The sequence below is a fragment of the Athene cunicularia genome, assembly GCF_003259725.1.
Source record: "Athene cunicularia isolate RWA chromosome 2 unlocalized genomic scaffold, athCun1 chr2_part1, whole genome shotgun sequence".
In the NCBI taxonomy this organism is placed as follows: Eukaryota; Metazoa; Chordata; class Aves; order Strigiformes; family Strigidae; genus Athene; species Athene cunicularia.
In genome coordinates this window covers 78,346,195-78,363,926 of record NW_020799095.1, presented here as the reverse complement: position 1 = coordinate 78,363,926, position 17,732 = coordinate 78,346,195, and the positions used below count along the sequence as shown (strand labels likewise).

At 35.0% G+C, this 17,732-nt stretch overlaps 1 protein-coding gene across 3 annotated transcripts in view; it reads right to left on the bottom strand.

Moving 5' to 3' along the window:
- ABCA13 (ATP binding cassette subfamily A member 13) overlaps positions 1-17,732 on the bottom strand; it is a 202,381-nt gene that overhangs the window by 138,325 nt on the left and 46,324 nt on the right. For all 3 annotated transcript variants that reach the window (XM_026843092.1, XM_026843090.1, XM_026843091.1), the window contains exons 19-25: positions 16,624-16,742; positions 15,192-15,364; positions 13,963-14,039; positions 13,273-13,394; positions 10,412-10,606; positions 8,266-8,430; positions 2,469-2,646 (exon numbers count right to left, since the gene is read on the bottom strand). In XM_026843092.1, the coding sequence (XP_026698893.1) occupies positions 2,469-2,646; positions 8,266-8,430; positions 10,412-10,606; positions 13,273-13,394; positions 13,963-14,039; positions 15,192-15,364; positions 16,624-16,742 (1,029 nt within the window). The remainder of the gene's footprint in view (positions 1-2,468; positions 2,647-8,265; positions 8,431-10,411; positions 10,607-13,272; positions 13,395-13,962; positions 14,040-15,191; positions 15,365-16,623; positions 16,743-17,732) is intronic.

The following is a 17,732-nucleotide window of genomic DNA, read 5'->3' as shown; positions in this document are numbered from 1 at the left end:
TAGCATAAAGGACACAAGCCAGCATAAAGATGAACCAATAACCAAACTGTATTTGATACAAAAGGGTCAGTACATGGGTGAGCACTGGGGGTACAAACAAGTCAGATTATACATAATCAACAACAATCCCACTGACCCCAACAACAACACTGCACAACCAACAACGGGTGGAATAAATGGTGACATGTAGTCTCCCATAGAAGGGATGGGAGACAACCAAGTCAACAAGCCAAACACATAATACCAAGGAAGCCACATACTGAATCTCTACACAGCCCACATTTACAAAGGCCAGATCTGACTGGAGCCCAGTTCCAGGGAGGCAGGAGGTCCTTCCCCAACAGGGAACTCTGCACAGGGCATCCACCTCACAGACAGACACTGCCCCTGCCTGCAAGGGGTCCCAGCTTTTATCCCCCAGTGGGACACCTGACCTTTGGTTACTTACTGCAGACACCTGGGGCTCATTTACCCAATGGCTCTCCCTGCCAGGCCGGCCGCACCCTGGAGGGAAGCCTAAAGGCAAACTCACCCCCCTTTGTGAAGGGCTGTGGGAATCACCCACATGTCAACCTTAATTTGGGGCTTGGGGTTGAAACCCCAGCATTTCATCACCTTAAAAAAGAGACTCACTCCACACTCCCGGTTGTTCTGTAGCTTTCTATTCCTACTTAAAGAAATATGAATACACAAATTCCTTCACAAATACAGACTTCTTTATCCGTATAATTTCTAAGAATATAGCAAAAATACAGGAAAATAATTTGGAATGACACTTAAATTCTTGCTTTGAAAATTGAATCAATTCACTTTTCCATTCCTTAACGAAAAAACATGTTCTTACATCAGATGGGGCTATTAATACAATAGTATGTCCTTCAGAACTAGGATCTAAGGAATAGCTTCCAAGATATCCCACTACATTTCCACTCAAGTAAAGACAATCAGTTTGCTGTGAGAGACATTTGGATTTTTATGCCCAGCTTTTGTGTTTTGGAGTATTTTGTTATTTATTATGAGTATTTTAGAAATATCCCATTTCCAGTGCTGTGAGGAAATAATGTCATTAACACCTCAAGGAAGGCAAATTATTGTACATAATGGAAAACTAAGCCAAAAATATTTATACTCCTGACGAAAGTTAAAGAAATGAATGTCAGAAATGTATCATTATGACAATCCAGTTCTTTGCTCAGATTTTTACTTTCTTCAAGGAAACAATCATTACTAAACACAATCATTGTTAAATGATAGCAAAGAATTAAGAGGCTCCAAGCTGGCCTGTCAGAAACATCAATATGCTAAAGACACAGAAGGCTTGCTAATCTGAGTTTGCTTTGATTTTCAGAAAGTCATTGGCAAGTGTCTGGTACACGAAATACATACAAAGTTAATCACTGTGGAGGAGTACAAATCAAGTTTCTGTGGCCACATAATTATTTTTTATTTTCATTTTCCATTGACTCATTTAACAATTTGTAAATTACAGGAAATAGTATTAATTCAGTCATAGGAATGAGAAACTAACTAATGCTTTAAAGATATTTCAAGATCCTAAGGTAAAATGTCTTACAACATTTCAGAGTTGTAACAATATTAAAAAAAAAAAAAAAAAAAAAAAAAAAAAAAAAAAAAATCGAGACAGATAGGGCTTGTGGCCTAAACAACTTTGAAAGAGATTAAGTCCCAAACAGTCTTTCTAATCAGACATCCTGTTAACTCCATTCTTCAAACAGCAAAGAAACACAGAGCTGCTTGCTTTCTGCTATCCCACACAAGTGAAGAAGGCTAGGGCAGAGCTCTGGCTCCCTCCCAAGGGTACCAGCCAAGTCAGAGTGTTTCTGGCTGCAGAAACTGATCAATGATAGAGCCATGATTCACAGTCACAGATTCTTCCCTAGTGACACTCTATCACTGTATTCTTCTTTGTATGGGGCCACCAAGGCATTAACAAGGTTATTAACAATATTAAAATTAATCAGGGTAAGTCAAATGTATATTGAGGAAAGGGAGCAGAAGTGAAATTATGTAAGAGCTAAGAGATTTTCTGGGAACTTGATAAAGAGAATAGGAATATCAACTATTAAAAAACTTATCCAGAGGGCTTACATATTTTACAGCACAATAATACCACAGCTTTGTGTTCACAGAAGAAAGGTATGCAGCAATAAATTCTGAATCTTGTATTTCAAAGATATATTTTTAATATCAAGTGCTTTAAAAATTCTAATAAATATGTCTCTAAGACAGGAATGTTCTTATTTTTTATTTTCAAAGATAGAAAACAACCAGAATCACTTGTGTCTCATCCACAATTATCTCATAGCCATAAAACTTTTATTGATCAACCCTTGTGCTCAGGATTACAGTGTCAACTGAGATGTCAGCTGGTACATAAACATTACCATTTAAGAGGGAAAAATGTCTCTAAACTCTGAATGCATACATGCAACTTGTGATTGACTTACTTGAGTCTTCAGGAATGCCATATTTTGCCATATTTCCCTCCAAGAGTCCCATGATCCTAGGCATATCGAGGAACAGGTTTGCATTGCTGAAAAATGAAGATTCTTCTTTACACACTGCCTTGATTGCAGACTCTAGGGATCCAACAGCTGAACTTCTGAACTGCCCACCTTGCAAGAACTAGAATAAACAATCAGACATACAGATGAATCAGAGTTGCTTTTAGTAGCTTCAGGGAGTAGCCCTGGTGTTCTCTCGATATTGGCATCCAAGGAGATTGACAAAATTATTCTCTTGAAACTGCCTACAAGAATGAGGGCCTGCTGTGCTCTTTTGTGTTCTGATCACCTTTATGATGGGGGAAAAAAAGAAAAGTAATACAGTTTTAATTGCCAGAATAGTCGATGAAAGATAGTTGTATAAGGTACTACATTAAACTTTGAAAAATACTGTGTATCAGTTAGGCAGAAAAGGAATGAAAACATCAAGACAACTGGACTACAGATTCCATGCTTACAATGTCAGTTTTCACAAAGTCTGCTCTTCTGGTAGATTACTTCTGTGTCACAAAGACAGCAGAAACAATCAAAACCATTTTGCATATGAATGTTCACAGTGAAAAGGGTTGCTAAGAAGGAAAACTACATTCAAGAGCACGTCTTTTAACTTGTTAGATGTGCTGCTGGTTTTTGCACATCTTGAGTCATACCAGCATTTATTATTGCCATTTGCTCATGACTAGCATACTTCTAATAAGGAGAGCAATCTGACTGTTTTTATGACTTAAGCACCATCATTTATCACATTCCAAAAAAATAAAACCAGCTTCCTCTGTGCAGCTTAATTTTTCAAATAAGGTGTAAATGGTATCTCATGGAAGGCTGTACAGGTGCACAGTTCTAAGAGTGGATACAACTTCAAGGCAATGTGCTGCTAGAGGATAACTGAAGGACTCATTGGCTTGCCTGATACTCGGTACTTGCAGATGTGTGTCAAGAAAAACATGACTATCAGGTATCATTTGAAGGTTGTACAACTGGCAAATAGAAAAAAAAAAAATGTGATATGTCAACCAAACAACAGTGGACACTAAAATAAATTAGCATTTTATCACTGGAATTTATTTTTTTTTTAAACAGAAGAGTCAATTTTCAAAGTAGTACAGCCCTTTACAAGAAGAATATATCACAGACCATTTAGAGATTGTGCTGTTAGTAACAGTTTATCCTGATCAATGCATTTACTGAAGTGCCAGGTGCTTCTTTAGTAATCCTGGAGGAATATTAGAAAGTATTATTTAAAACACAGTGTTGGCTGCTCCCAAAATCTGACTTTTTGCATACAGTTTCATCATAGAGCATAGTAAATAATATCCAGAACTCATGATACCATCTTCTACAGCTCTTGAATGAATCTACTGGCATGGACTTTATTGGGGAATAAACTTTATTTATGCACAATGCTGAATAAAACTGGTTTTGAATCCTTATTAGTGACTATTTGCACTAGAAGGATAAATGAGGCTTATTTCAGTCAAAGAGCAAAAACTTGCTAATTAACTCCAGTTCCAATCAAAATAACTTGAAATTCAAATAATGAATATTTATGCAGTAAGCTGCCACCAACAGACTGAATCTACTTACTGTCTTTCAACTAAATATCCACTGACTCAGTAAGATATGTTTCCTAAAATTTGGCTTTGATAAAGTGGGAGAACTATATAGGCTAGATGTTCACAAAAAGTTATTTGATCCAGTTGTTCTAGTTTAAACTAAATGAACTAGGATCTGTAATCAAGGCTGATGAATCCAAGCAAGCAGCCTCCTACAAAAGAAGTAAGCACTCAAGCCAGTTGCTCCAACAAATTCATGGAAGAAGGCTGGTACTGAAGATTAAAAAGCTATCTGGAACTAGATTCTCAAATGGGGGCAAAATCCTCATAGTTTAGGGGCTTTGGACCTAATTGGAAAGCTGTGTGTTTAAAAAAAATATCATGAATAAAAACAAATTAATGTGGAGTAAAAATAACATCTGCTTAACAAAAGAAAACTAAAAGTCCAACCAGGTTACAGATTGCACATAAAACAAAAACAAGTTCGGAATCATTACACTAAGAGAAAAAAAGTAATACAATTTCCCTGAAAAACTACAGGAAGGTTAAAAATAATTAAAAAATTTATGAAGCCAAAGGGCTAAAGGAAACTAATGCAGACAAACAGATATTCCTATTTCTGGGCAGAGCCATAAACAAAACAAAGTATTTATTGTACTGAAATTGACTGAATCGGGGGGAAAATTACAAAATTGCTGGTTTGGTTAAAATATTTTTCAGAAGCCTATCAAATTTATATGGCAGTATTTGAATGAAAAGTAGAAAATTCATCTATACTCAAGAATGAGTGACATAATGATCCCAGAAATAATGAATATCTGGATGTAATATTTAATAGGGAAGGTATACAATTAATTTTAAAGTAGAGATCAGTTAAAGACAAAAGTATGTGAGAAGTAGAATCTAATGCATTCTCAAATTATCATTCCAGATCAATACAATATATTTATGTGGGAAGGCAAGTACTTTTTCCTAAAAAAGATACATGCTGTCACTTTAGAGATAGCATATGTCTTTTCTGAGATAGGTGAACTCCCATTAATGTTCTTGTCCTAGAAAATATTCATAAGAATTAATCCAATAACTATCTGGCAGGTAAATAATGGCATTAAGAAGATATTGCAGGGACCCTGTTAAAAGGGAAGAAAACACTGGATGACAGAGAAGTAACAAGTATTATTCCTGTGAATACTTATCTCAGGTCCACTGTGATAAGTTTTTTAGCTCTGAAATAAGAAAATTGCTGAAATTTGCCTATAATTTAATACCAGAAGGCAATGCAGGACAAAAGAAGAAGATCAGAATCTAATATGTCAAGAAACCAGTAACCTAATTTAAATCAAATATAACCAGTGCAAAACATTATTTATCAACTGAAATCATGAGATGCTGTTGTAAAATTGAACTTACCTGGGTAGATCACCAACCCTTGATCAAGTAAGAGACAAAATGTATGCATCTTATGAAAAAGGTGAATGCAAGATTAAGACAGTTATTTTCTTAGTTATAGATGTGAATGAGCAGAACTACAACAGACATCAGCCATAATTCCCCTCAAAGACTGTACACGTTTCTTGTCCTCAATATTCAAAATTAGCTTTAACACAGCATGCAAAAGTGTCACTAGGATGTCTGAGACAACTGAGAGACTGTTATGAAAGAAAAAAACTAAAACAAACAAAACAAATACTAAAATAAATCTACTTAATCTATCAAAACAGAGGACTGACTCGCCTTCCACAAACATGTGGACAAGTCAGAGAAATTCTAAAAGTTGCAGAATACTTTTGATACAAGAGTAAACATATTAACCATGACTAATCTTAAGCCATAAGTTTATACATTTATTAAGAAATTAAGCTTTTCAGTAATGATAGTTTTAACAGAGAACTTATTCAAATTAGTGGAGGAATTACAGAATGAAGCCACCTTTCACAACTGACAGCACTCAGGAACTCAATAAGCCCCCTCGTTTATCTATTCATGAGTGATACACACCAAAAATTATCTATGGAAATATAAGTAAATAATTTCAAACAACAAACAAATAGGAAAAGATCATGATCAAAATCAGCAGGTTTTCCTCAGGAAGTTATCCATTCACTCAATGTTGTTAACAGCAGAACACGTGGTTCTATATTCCAGTTACTGCTGACTGGCAGATACTGAGTTGTTTACGTCATCTTTTATTACACAATCTGTAGTATACAAATTCAACTTCATGTTTTACAAATATTTTAAAGGTATTTACTTTTCAGACAAAAATCCATGTGCGTAATTGACAGTTATTTATTACCTCCATTATAGAAGTAATTGCTTTTAAAATAAACTTTTTAAAATGAAATTTTCAGTTATAAGATAATGAAAACAATCTGTTCTACTCTATGCTGAAGGTTCACATATTTTTACTTTAAAAGACCTTACGTCCTCTATTTGGTAATCTTCCTAAGTCACTCAACTACTTTGCTGTTGGTTATCATGACAAAAATCCAGAAGGATGGACTCTTTCAAAAATAGAATAAAATATTTGATGAGGAAAGTGTATAAAGAACATGTGCACTTTGATAGTACATTTATTCAGTAGCACAAGTCTGGCCAGTATAGAAAAGAAGCAAACAAAATGATCAATAATTAAAGGTGTTATTGGAAAGTAGGAAAAAATCCACTTAAACCTGAAAAGAAAAGAATAGTTAAACAACTTTTACTAGTCTACAAAATGAGAAAAAGTTACAGAGACAGAAGAGACCTTCAAAACGTCAAACATATATTAACAAAAGAAATAGACACTGAATTTTTTCATCCTCCACAAATTAGGTGACAAAAACAAACAGCAGTTTCTCAAGAAAAAAATTAACAAAAACTAAAAAAAATAAAGATTGTGTCAGAAAAAGTGAACAAAAAAGGTAAGATGTAAAAGGAACAAAGATTCCAAGGTGAAATCTACGCTATATTACAGGATAATATGGGTTGTCATGCAGCAAAGATTGAAACTGTAACCAGATGGCCCTCTGCTGTTCGATTTGTTCCTTCGCAACCTTTTTTTTTGATCAGGACCTTTTGAGATGTACTCCTATCAAATAAGCAACTTCGAGATTTCGTTCCAAAAAGAATATTTCATTTGTTCGAGGAAAGGTCCGAGACAAACAGAACTAGTTTAAGGAAAGCAGTAAAGATGTAAGCCGTCTGATGAAAGCTACCTTTCACTGAGGCAACCAAAGAGCTACTCAAAGAGTGGCTCAGAATTAAACTAGTATACACAGAACAGCATTTTACACCATGTCTCTGCCACACAGATTAGAAGATCTTGAGAAAGATTCATATCACTAGGGAAAACAGTATTTAAAGGCAGTGTTTACACTGTACTGTAGTCACAAACCAGTTTGCACTGTTTACCACTGAGGGATCATTTAGAGGTTTGCAATTTTTAGAACCAGATTCGATCCTAAAATTTCCACACAGAATAGCAAATCCAGAAGGTAATGCCATAGGGTTCAGCAGGACTTTTATAGAAGTGGACCCTGCTTAGAAACAGAAATCTTTTTTCTCATTTATTTAATACAAGATCCACCACTGTGCTAGCTGTATAGATGCACACACAGCAACTGCCCTTAAAGGCAAGGACAAAAGAAATATTCTCACTCACACCTCATGCCACTTTTTTAAAAATGTCAAACAGAACTATCACACAAAAACCTCAAGCAACACAAACAGAAACCCATGACAGATAGAAGAACTGCACATGCTATCTTGAAATCTTATCCTTTAATAAAGCAAACCTATTTCTTGTGAACAAAGTACTAGTCTGCTCATCAAAAAAGTTACAGCATCAGCAGAAGCACCATGGCTACCTCCAAATCACAGATCATGCTATTATTAATCAGTAGCTTAGCACAGTATTAACTTAGGCTATGATCTCCTAAATTAACAAAACAAAAAAAAACCAAAAAGCCCACAAACAAACAAAAAAAAAAGATGAGAGAAACAACACATCAATAGTCTCAAAATCAGCAGAGTGCTTGAAAGAGGCCAAATGAATCTTCCTAGGTACTACGGATTCTCTTCTCTTCTGTTTAAGTTGCCAACTTTCTAGGACACAATTTCTATTACTGTTCCTCCTTACTAAGCACATGTCCCTAACAAAGCACCTCAATGGGTATTAATTTTGTATACTGAAAACATACACATACCTGCTGCAATGCAGAAATGTCAAGCATACCAATATTTTGAATTCCTTGGAGGAACACTGGAAGGTTTTCCATTACATGGTGGGCTTTATTGAGAAGAGAGCTGATACTAGAAACCACATCCAGTAGCATGTTTAGTACATTGCCTATCTCAGTTGGTATCTGAATCTTGGAAAAGAACAACAACAAAAAAAATCACAATAAATTCCAATTAGAAACAAACTTTTCAATGAAATACTCAAAATTATTCAGTCTTGTTCTAAAACTGAATATACAATGTTCCTGCAAACCATACTAAAAAGAGTTTTGTTAAGCATAAGACTTCAGTTACTCTCAAATTCAGTTAAAGAAAAATTCTCTTGTAATATTAGAACTGGCCTATGACAAATCAGGAATTAAAATCTGGGGAACATGTTTATACCTACCAAAGTGAAGCTCTCCTACCCAAGCTGTTAATGGGATCTGCAACATCCTACCCCCTTGAAATTCCATGTAAATGAGGTTTGGTTCAAGATGCTCAATGCAAGAGTTGTAATATTTTTTTAAATACTTCATAAGTTAAATTAAATCTAACAAACACTTTAGTTGATTTAGGAATCATATTAGACAACAAACTTTCCTGTCACACTGCTCCTCCTTTTGCATTGCACTGTCTAAAATAATTGTGCGCATTTCATTGCCTCCTTGGCTAAAGTTCAGTTGGTTTGTTGCTGTTTCCACCATGCAAGTTTTGGTACTATGAGTTCCCTCTCTACTTCCTTTGCTTTTATAGGTTATTTAGACGACATGGTAATACAAACTGACTGATTGTGACCTGCCTATGAATGATAATAAAAGCAATATAATCTCATTATATGCTGCTTCCTCTGATTATTTTATTCAACTTTGACTTCTTACTATGATAACGTATGCTTAGTTTTCTTCTCAGCCTTCACCTGCTTTTATGCATTAAAAAAAAAAACAAAAAAAACCACACAAACACCACACACTAGAAGAAACTGTAAAAAATAAAATCTTATTCAGTCAAAAAATTAGTAAAATTTCCATAATAATTTAGGATGAGCTGACAATTTTTTAAAAATTTTGCTAGGGATTCATTAGGATTTAGTAGAAAAACTCATCAGAATATGAACTTTTTTTCTTCTTTTGTTGTTGTTGTTGTTGCCCCCTGCCCCAGGTTGGCAGATAGTTCAGAAAACAGAAATCTTTTATTTTCCCTCTGGTATTTTAACTTAATCTGGGAAATTGTCTTGTTTTTACAAGTATGTGCTCAATCTGTTTAACTGTGCATGCAGCATCCGGATTATAACCCAGTATCTACGGCTTTAGAACAAAATATCCTCATTACTATTTTTCAATTATTTGTACTTAACATTATGTGTTCTGCCAAGCAATTACCCTAAAGGAACTAAAATGAATGTCTGGTAATTATCAGAAATCCCATCCAATAATTTTGTTCTTACAAATAAAAATATGTCACTGAACACCCACACTAGATCCCAGATTACCTACAGTTGTACAGATGATACAGTTTTGCTGCACTGCTACATCTGCATCCCCTTCATTATGGTTTTGGCACTGTATTATTCTTGTCAAAGTTATTTGACTTGGGTCATATAAAATATAGGAGGTGTGGCCTTACAGAGAGAGACTCATCCTGAGAGCTGGAAAAGCTCCTCTCTGAAGGAGCCACCTGAATTGCCAGCATGATTTCTACAGTAAATAAAATTAATTCCAAAGTGCTATGAATTTTTCCTAGAAAATAATTCTATATTTTTTTGTTATCTCCTATGTTTGTTTTAGTTCCAGTGATGCCAGATGAGTCTTCCACAGTCACAAATTAAGAGGTGACTAATCATATGAACTGCAAACTCCTGTGTTTTCTCTAAAGCTTTCATAATTAACTCACTCTTCAGTGAGAATTTTCCTGAGGAAGCAAGAAATGGAATATAGTAGTATCTACCAACTCCATTCTTCAACTGTTGTGCTTGCTTTGTGAAGCTCGATGAAGACAAAAAATGCCATACATCCAGTGCTTGCTTCCACAGAAAGAACATCCAAAGAAATAATAGTATTATTAATTTATCTGCTTGCGTGCTTTAGACCGCCTTCAAAATAAAAAACATTGAATGCTTTTTTCCCATCTTACCTTGTAAATGATATGACGTAAGTTCAAATTCTGTGTAATCAGCACAAACATGGTATATAAGTCCAGTGCTGGTAAAGAACATAATTCTTCCACTACCAGGGAAGTTTTACTGTTTTCAGGTAAGTTTAGCAGCAGGCTAAGTACTTCTTCATCACATCTTCCAGTTAAAGCTACCACAAAGGCACTGTAAAAAACCTATCATAATGTATGTGTATTAAAATATTTTCTCCCTGAAATACATCACCTTCTTTTATAGTCAATAAGGTGAGAATTTGTGTCACAGTAACATGGCAATTTGCGGTCATCAGACCTTGAAATAATGAACTATACAGCTCTATATCAGATTGGTAAATTCTTACTTTATATTCTATGTACATATAAAGAGGTGAAATATATTATAAAGATTTATTTACATTTGTGAACAGGTCAATAATTCATTCAACTTTTATACCACAAACAGGCATATTTACAATGCTGAACATATCCGTTCTAGCAGATATACACCTTTCCTGCAGAAACACCTAAAAATCAAAATCTAGATGTATGAATCATTAAAATCAAACAATATGGATGCTTCTTCTTTCAAAGGACACACAAATTTAACACTTAGGGATGCCTATATGTCACAATGTTCACTCTGAGCCAGCTCACATTTCTCATTTCAATACACCCTTGAAGTGTTTTTATTTAATAATGGATGAAGGGACAAATGCCTAGGTAGACCTTGGGCAAGATGACAATAAAAACTCCTTGGATAATGATAGTTTCTTTCTTCTTACAAAGATGTCAAAACAAAAGACAAATGCTTGCAGCCCAGATATCTCAGAGTTGTTAGCTACCTTTTCTCCTGAAATGCCTGAAAGAAAGCAAATGGCAGCAAGTCCACAAAAACTACAAGTTTGGAGCCCATAGGAGCCAAAGTACAGTACTCAGGGCTCCATTGTACTCCATAGAACAGAATCTGCCTGCATTGCCTCCACTGAATGCATCTGTAGCCAGTACATAGTGAGGGAGAGGATCCCCAAGAAAATCAGATTAGGAACCAAAGTTGGTCCAGACATGCAATTTAACTCTTTAGTTCCTATGAAGATTTTAATTTCCAATTTAATAATTTGACTTTTAGGTTTTTATTCTGGAACAGAATTTTGCTTTGTGATTCCAAATTATTTCCTATATATTTAAATATTCACTTTTTGTGCACATACAAGCAACAGAATATGAATATGAATATAATTCTACTAGCAGCATAATACTGATTTACACTTCTTGTTGTGGAGGAAATTTGACTCTGTGACACAATTTCAAAGGTATTTCCTCGTGCCTCACGTGAGTATCACCATTTCAATCTCGTTTTAACCCATTCAGCATTTTTTCCTCTAGATTAAGTCCCTCTTGAACTTTCCTTGCAGTTTTGTGAGTACCAGAGCTAACCCAGGTTCCTGTGTTCGGTAAATGAATTCTTGTGGTCTTCGGGTTACAGGTTTTGAGCAGTTTCAAAACACAATCATATGTCAATGAGCATGGCCAGAGTAAAATATTGTGGTGGAAATTAATGGTAGCTGCAATAAGCACAAACAACTCACAGGCTTACTCTTACCCTTTAAGAGGCAAGCACAGTAGTAGTATACAATCACAGACTGCAGTGGGCCTGCAGCTATCATTAGAGTTATCAGACAGTGACTTTATGTACCATAAACATAATGCGCATGCCTAAATTACAGCTTTAAAAAGTCCTTGTGCATCTTGCATAATGAGTAAGAGACATGGGCTTTAATGCTCCACTTGGACTGAGGGAGGATTAAGCACTTAAGCAAACAAAAAATTCTGTAGAGACAGGCAAATGTGAGATGTGTACATATATCTAAACTCTACATAGGACTCTAGGGGAAAGAAAAAAAAAAGGTAATTTGAAAATTCAGTCAATTAGCATTATTATTCCAAAAGATCAAAGGCATACTGAATCCCATTTAACTGAATCACTTCCGATGACTTCTGTCATCACTATTTACTGGTATCAAAATAACAAACTAACAATGAAGGCAGTCACACTGCCAAATAAGCAGAAGAACAAATCATCTATAAGTAGTTACGATGGTCTGAACTGCCTTTTTAAGAGCCACACTGCTCAGGAAGAGAACTTGAACCAGTTTCTGCAGGTGGAGCACCGGCGACACCCAGTGGCTGTTTGATCGACCTGATTAGTTTATACCGAATGTAGCCCCAGCTCTTTTCAGTCATACAAACATTAACAGGAGAGAACAGCTGTAAGTTAGGTGACATTTTTCATGATTTCTACTAATCACGGGAATTACAGGAAACAGCTGCAATGATAACAGAGTCCTTCACTCAGAAAACTTACACAATCCACCCTTTTAGACAATACTCAAGAAACAACAGATAAATAAAGCAGAGGTAAAGCAAGATACTAGTAAGATAATGTAAGAACAGTGAGGAGCACATGAAGGAATAATAAAAAATAAAAAAATAATAAAAAAAACACACACACACAAACCAGGCAACTCCATACTGCAAGGATCAGAAACGGGAAGATACAAAACCATTTCTCCAAGAACCCTCACATTTTCTACAACACCGAGGTAAAGAAGCTCAAATTTCATGTCAGCACAAGGGAGTTAAACACTGCTGAAAGTAATGAAGCAGTGCCATTTTGACCAGAAGACTAGTGCTACTATAAATTATTTTGTTAATGCTTCACATTAATTCCTAAATCTCATAAAATATTCCACATAGAAGTGACAAGGGAAAATATAAGATCCCACACAAACCAGGTGGTTTGATTTGTTTTGGTTGGCACCTCCGGCTATAAATTATTAATTTAACACCTCTTTTTGATCTTTTACCTTTGAATGAGATATGCTGGCTTCCAAGATGGTATTGATAATTTCTTCAGAAATATTGACAGAGGAACCAATGTCCAGCCTCAACTGAGTAAGATTCTGCACACACTCTTTGACTTTCATATCTGTAAGAGAAGAATAGTGCCAACAGTACCAATCTGCTTAATTAAATTGCCCACAACAGTACCAATCTGCTTAATTAAATTGCCCACAGACTGTATCTTTTTATTAGATTTATTCTGAAGGGTGATAAAGGACACATAAACTTCATATCATATAATTAACTTCTGTTTCAAATGTATAGATCACTGTCCTGGCAGGTTGAAGGGCTTCTGCCTCTGTTTTCAAAATCCTATAAGAGTACCGTTTATCCCAAATCCCTATATTATGAAAGCATCTGAAATTAGTGAAGCAGCCTTTAGTTCTTTAAGATTTTCTTCTTCTTCCACTAATTTAATTTCCCTCTTCTTTCTAACGAATCCCTTATTGGACAGGGTCTGACGGGGTAAACTGTGCTGTCCTATGCTGACTCAAGCACATGTATGAGCACATGTGCATTGAAAATATATTGCAGTAAATCAGTAGTCTCCAAAGAAGTAACTGTTTAAAGTTTGAAGAATAATGAAGCAGTTATTGTCCTACAAAATTATGTAACAGTAACTTGTAAAAAAAGTGAAGAAAACTGGAACCCACCATTCAAAAGATTAAAATTGCTGAGAAAAGATGCCACTTGATTTTCTGACAACTGTAGCTCCAAATTGTCAACCACCCTGAAATGACAACCTTAGTTTCACAAGTTATCAGAACTGTTACTTTGTACTATGTATAAAGAGTAACATGAGTAGTGAAACAAAATGAGGCCAAATGATCACATTATGCTCTATATGCACACAGTGTGCATGCAGTAAGCAACTCTACAGACATTCTCATGATATATTTATACGGTGCAGGGATCATCATATTTCATGCCTAAATGAGATTGCAAAGGTAGTGATCTTCCCATGATGACTAAGTGCTCTAGCAAACACTAGTTTATGAAAAAGCACAGGTCTAACGTCTGTCTTACTTCCATGTTTCTTATTGAACACACATTTTTAAAAGCTAAAGATAAGAAGCATTACAATTCAGGATGAATAAAGTCTATCTAATTGTAATTTAAGTAATAAAGAGTATACACACATCAGATATTATTTACCATTCAAAAATTGGACATGAGTCCTGGTCCGTAAGAGCAGCCTCTAAGCTCAAGTTCTCCTATATTATTACTATAATTCACAGACACCATTCAAGCCTGTTATGAAAACAATCCAACAAACTAGTATAGTAACAATTATAACAACGGCCACTTCTAACTGACAGCAAGTTTGAAATACTCTGTAGGAGCAGTTTTATTCATTCACTTAAAATCTACTATTTTTCCTCAGGGGAATAGCAAAAATCTGAAATTATTCAGAGTTCAAGCCTGTCAGTTTACAAGCAGCATCCTGTGTTTCTCACTGTTTGAACTGCTGAACAGATCTGAATGTTTAATGTTTTGCAGAAGATATCCAGCTGCTGAGGGGACAAGGCCATAGCAGCTTTAAATAAAAAATAAAGACATCAAAATTTTGACCTAAGGAGGTCATTGAAAATTGAAAATTTTCTTCGTTGTGATTCAAAGCCTTCTCCTTGTGGAGCAGCAAGATCTGCTGTAAGTGCTCAGCAAAAGTGTAAGGGCTTTCAGAAATATCCAGAATTTTACTAAATTACTTAAATAATTAGGGCAATGTATCCACTCATTTTTCAATTAATTTAACAAAGCTTAAAGAGACTTTGATAAACAATATTTCTCCTGTAATTACATAATTTAGAACACAGACATATACACAAAATAACATCTCTAACAAGAACTGTTTGAGGTACCAAGATGTAAAAAGCTTTACATTTGCAAATGTCTCTGTATATTCCCCAATATTAGTTGACATTCACAGCTGTCATTGCTGGTATTCTCCAAGGCTTTCAGGAAGTTCTCCAAAATATTTGAAAGTTTTTGGTTTATATATGCCATACTCTCACAATCCTCCTTGTTGAAAGAAAGCCACATTCTTTCAATATCCTGTAAAACACAGTGATCATATGGTTAGCAAATTCCTGAGATTGTTATTGCTTTAAGTAGCAAGTATTGGTACCTAAACAATGACTATTTTCAAATGAGAATATGGATAAGATAATACTCTTTTATTCACTGTATTTGTAATTGAAATTGGGTGAGGGGTTTTCTAGAACCAACAAATTTTCACAGATCTGGGTTTTCAAAACAACCAAAAATAGTTTGAACTAACCTATCAAGATTTATCCATTAACAGAAATGCCAACATTTTCATTTGAAATTTCATTTCAAAATTAAATGAACTTTTAATTATTTTAGACCATTTTTATCTTTTTCCCAATAAAATGTTCTAAACATCAGCTTCCATTCAGCAAACCAAAATATCTGAATACCCATATCCAATGTTTTTCTTGCATTATGCATTGAGTAGTATTCACTTTTATATTTTCTCCTGAAAAGTTCTAATTTTGCAAGGGATTTTTTTAAATATTTGCAGAAGTAGGTCATAGAATGCCGGTGATGACAGAAATGCGTTTGTTCTGCAAAAGTCTACTTTGAGACAGGAATGATGCCTCTGACATCTGTTTACCTTAAAACACTGCTGGTCATATCAGCAAAATGTCCAGGTAGACAAACTGGCAGAGATACTTCATAAATAAGAGGCAAATTCTATACCAAAAAGCATTACTTTCACATTTTGTCTGTATGTTCATTCATGTGTGTGCTATGCAAAGGCCTGCTTCCAATTCTGAATGACTCTCTACATGCCAAATGTTACTCTTTCCTGCTGGCAATTTCATGCACCATTAAAGAGAAACAGACTGACCCCAACTGGTAACCACAACTGCCATTTTAGTTTGAATGACTCCGGCCAAGAAGTTTATTTGTATCTAGCTTGATCTGTGAAGATTTAAAAGCATAAATGTACTCCGATTCATTAAATTAGTAGCATCACAAAATTTAAAAGAATTAAAAATAGGCTGCTGTTTGGTACTGATTGACAATCTAGTTATTCTAGTTATATGAATTCTAGTAATCCTAGTTCCATTTACAGCTTTTGAAGCTCACCAATATTTATTTAAGGAATTTCTTCTGGATATCACTATCAAAAGCATCAGAGCTACACCCATACAAACCTCAGCTTTGTATAGCCACTGTAGGGACTCATCATTCAGAGAGTAGGAAAAAAAAAAAAAAATTCCATTAGTTCTCAAAGTTTAATGTATGTTGAAAAGAACACCTGTAGGTGTGGAAACCAGTCAAACCTGATAATGATCTTGAAGCAGAGCAATTCCTTCAACCACAGAGAGGAGTAAGTAATTTGCTAATCCATCTTTACACTTTGTAACAACACAGAAAAGGTTGCCAGTGACAACTGGTTCTTCTGTAAAAGAAGATATCCAGGCTTAATCAATTTAAAAAAAAAAAAAAAAAAAAAAAAAAAAAAAAAAAAAAAAAAAGTACTGTAATCAGATGAAAAGTTAACCAAATAATAAGGGACAGGAAAGTTTTTTAAAAGCAAATAAAGTCTAATGTGTTAAGGTACTGAGAAATGTTTCTGACTAGATTTAGTTATTTTATCATTGAAGAGGGGAAGAAGGACTAATTTGACTCAATTTTCACCACTCTTCTCCATTCCACTTTTCTGTTCAATAAGAACAGCAATACCCGTTAGAGAACCAGGGAAGAAAACTTCATTTTTGCTCTTTGTAAGAAAGCAGCATAACTCTGAGAAGCTGTGTATATTAACCACATCTATCTCCTCCTTAGGTGGGCTCCCCTGATCCTATTTACCTGTGGAGACATCACAATATTACTAATCCTTCGGTGAGTAGTAACTTTCAAACCCTAGTTGTAAGGGGAGGGAAATAGTATTACATAGACATTTTGCATATCTAGGGATAAAGAATGCATATAGTGAATATTTATCACCTGATCATCCATGAAGTTTCTACCCTAGCTTGCAGCCCCCATGCCTCTGGAAAAAAAAAGTTCCATTCCCCTGGACGTAGTGGGTTTGTACATGGGATAGAAAGGAAGGAGTTTGGCTTGACAGCTGAATTCTGGTTTATGGAAAGATTAAGTTCAAATTTTCCCCCCCATGTGTTTTTCTTTATGTTTGGTTCATAAGTCAAGAAGGAAGAATAATAAACAATCACCACTGCCTCTAACAAGCAAACCTTAATCTTTCTCACAGAAGCAATACAATGCAACTCAGTAATGCAAACCAACTCGAGAAATTTTCATCCTTTCTCATTAGGTTTTGTAATGTTTTCTACATCCAATGAAACATAGTGAAACATTCTTATGACCAGCATATTGAAACAAGAATGACAAAAATTTAGTTCCTTAATCTCAGTTCTCACAAGAAATA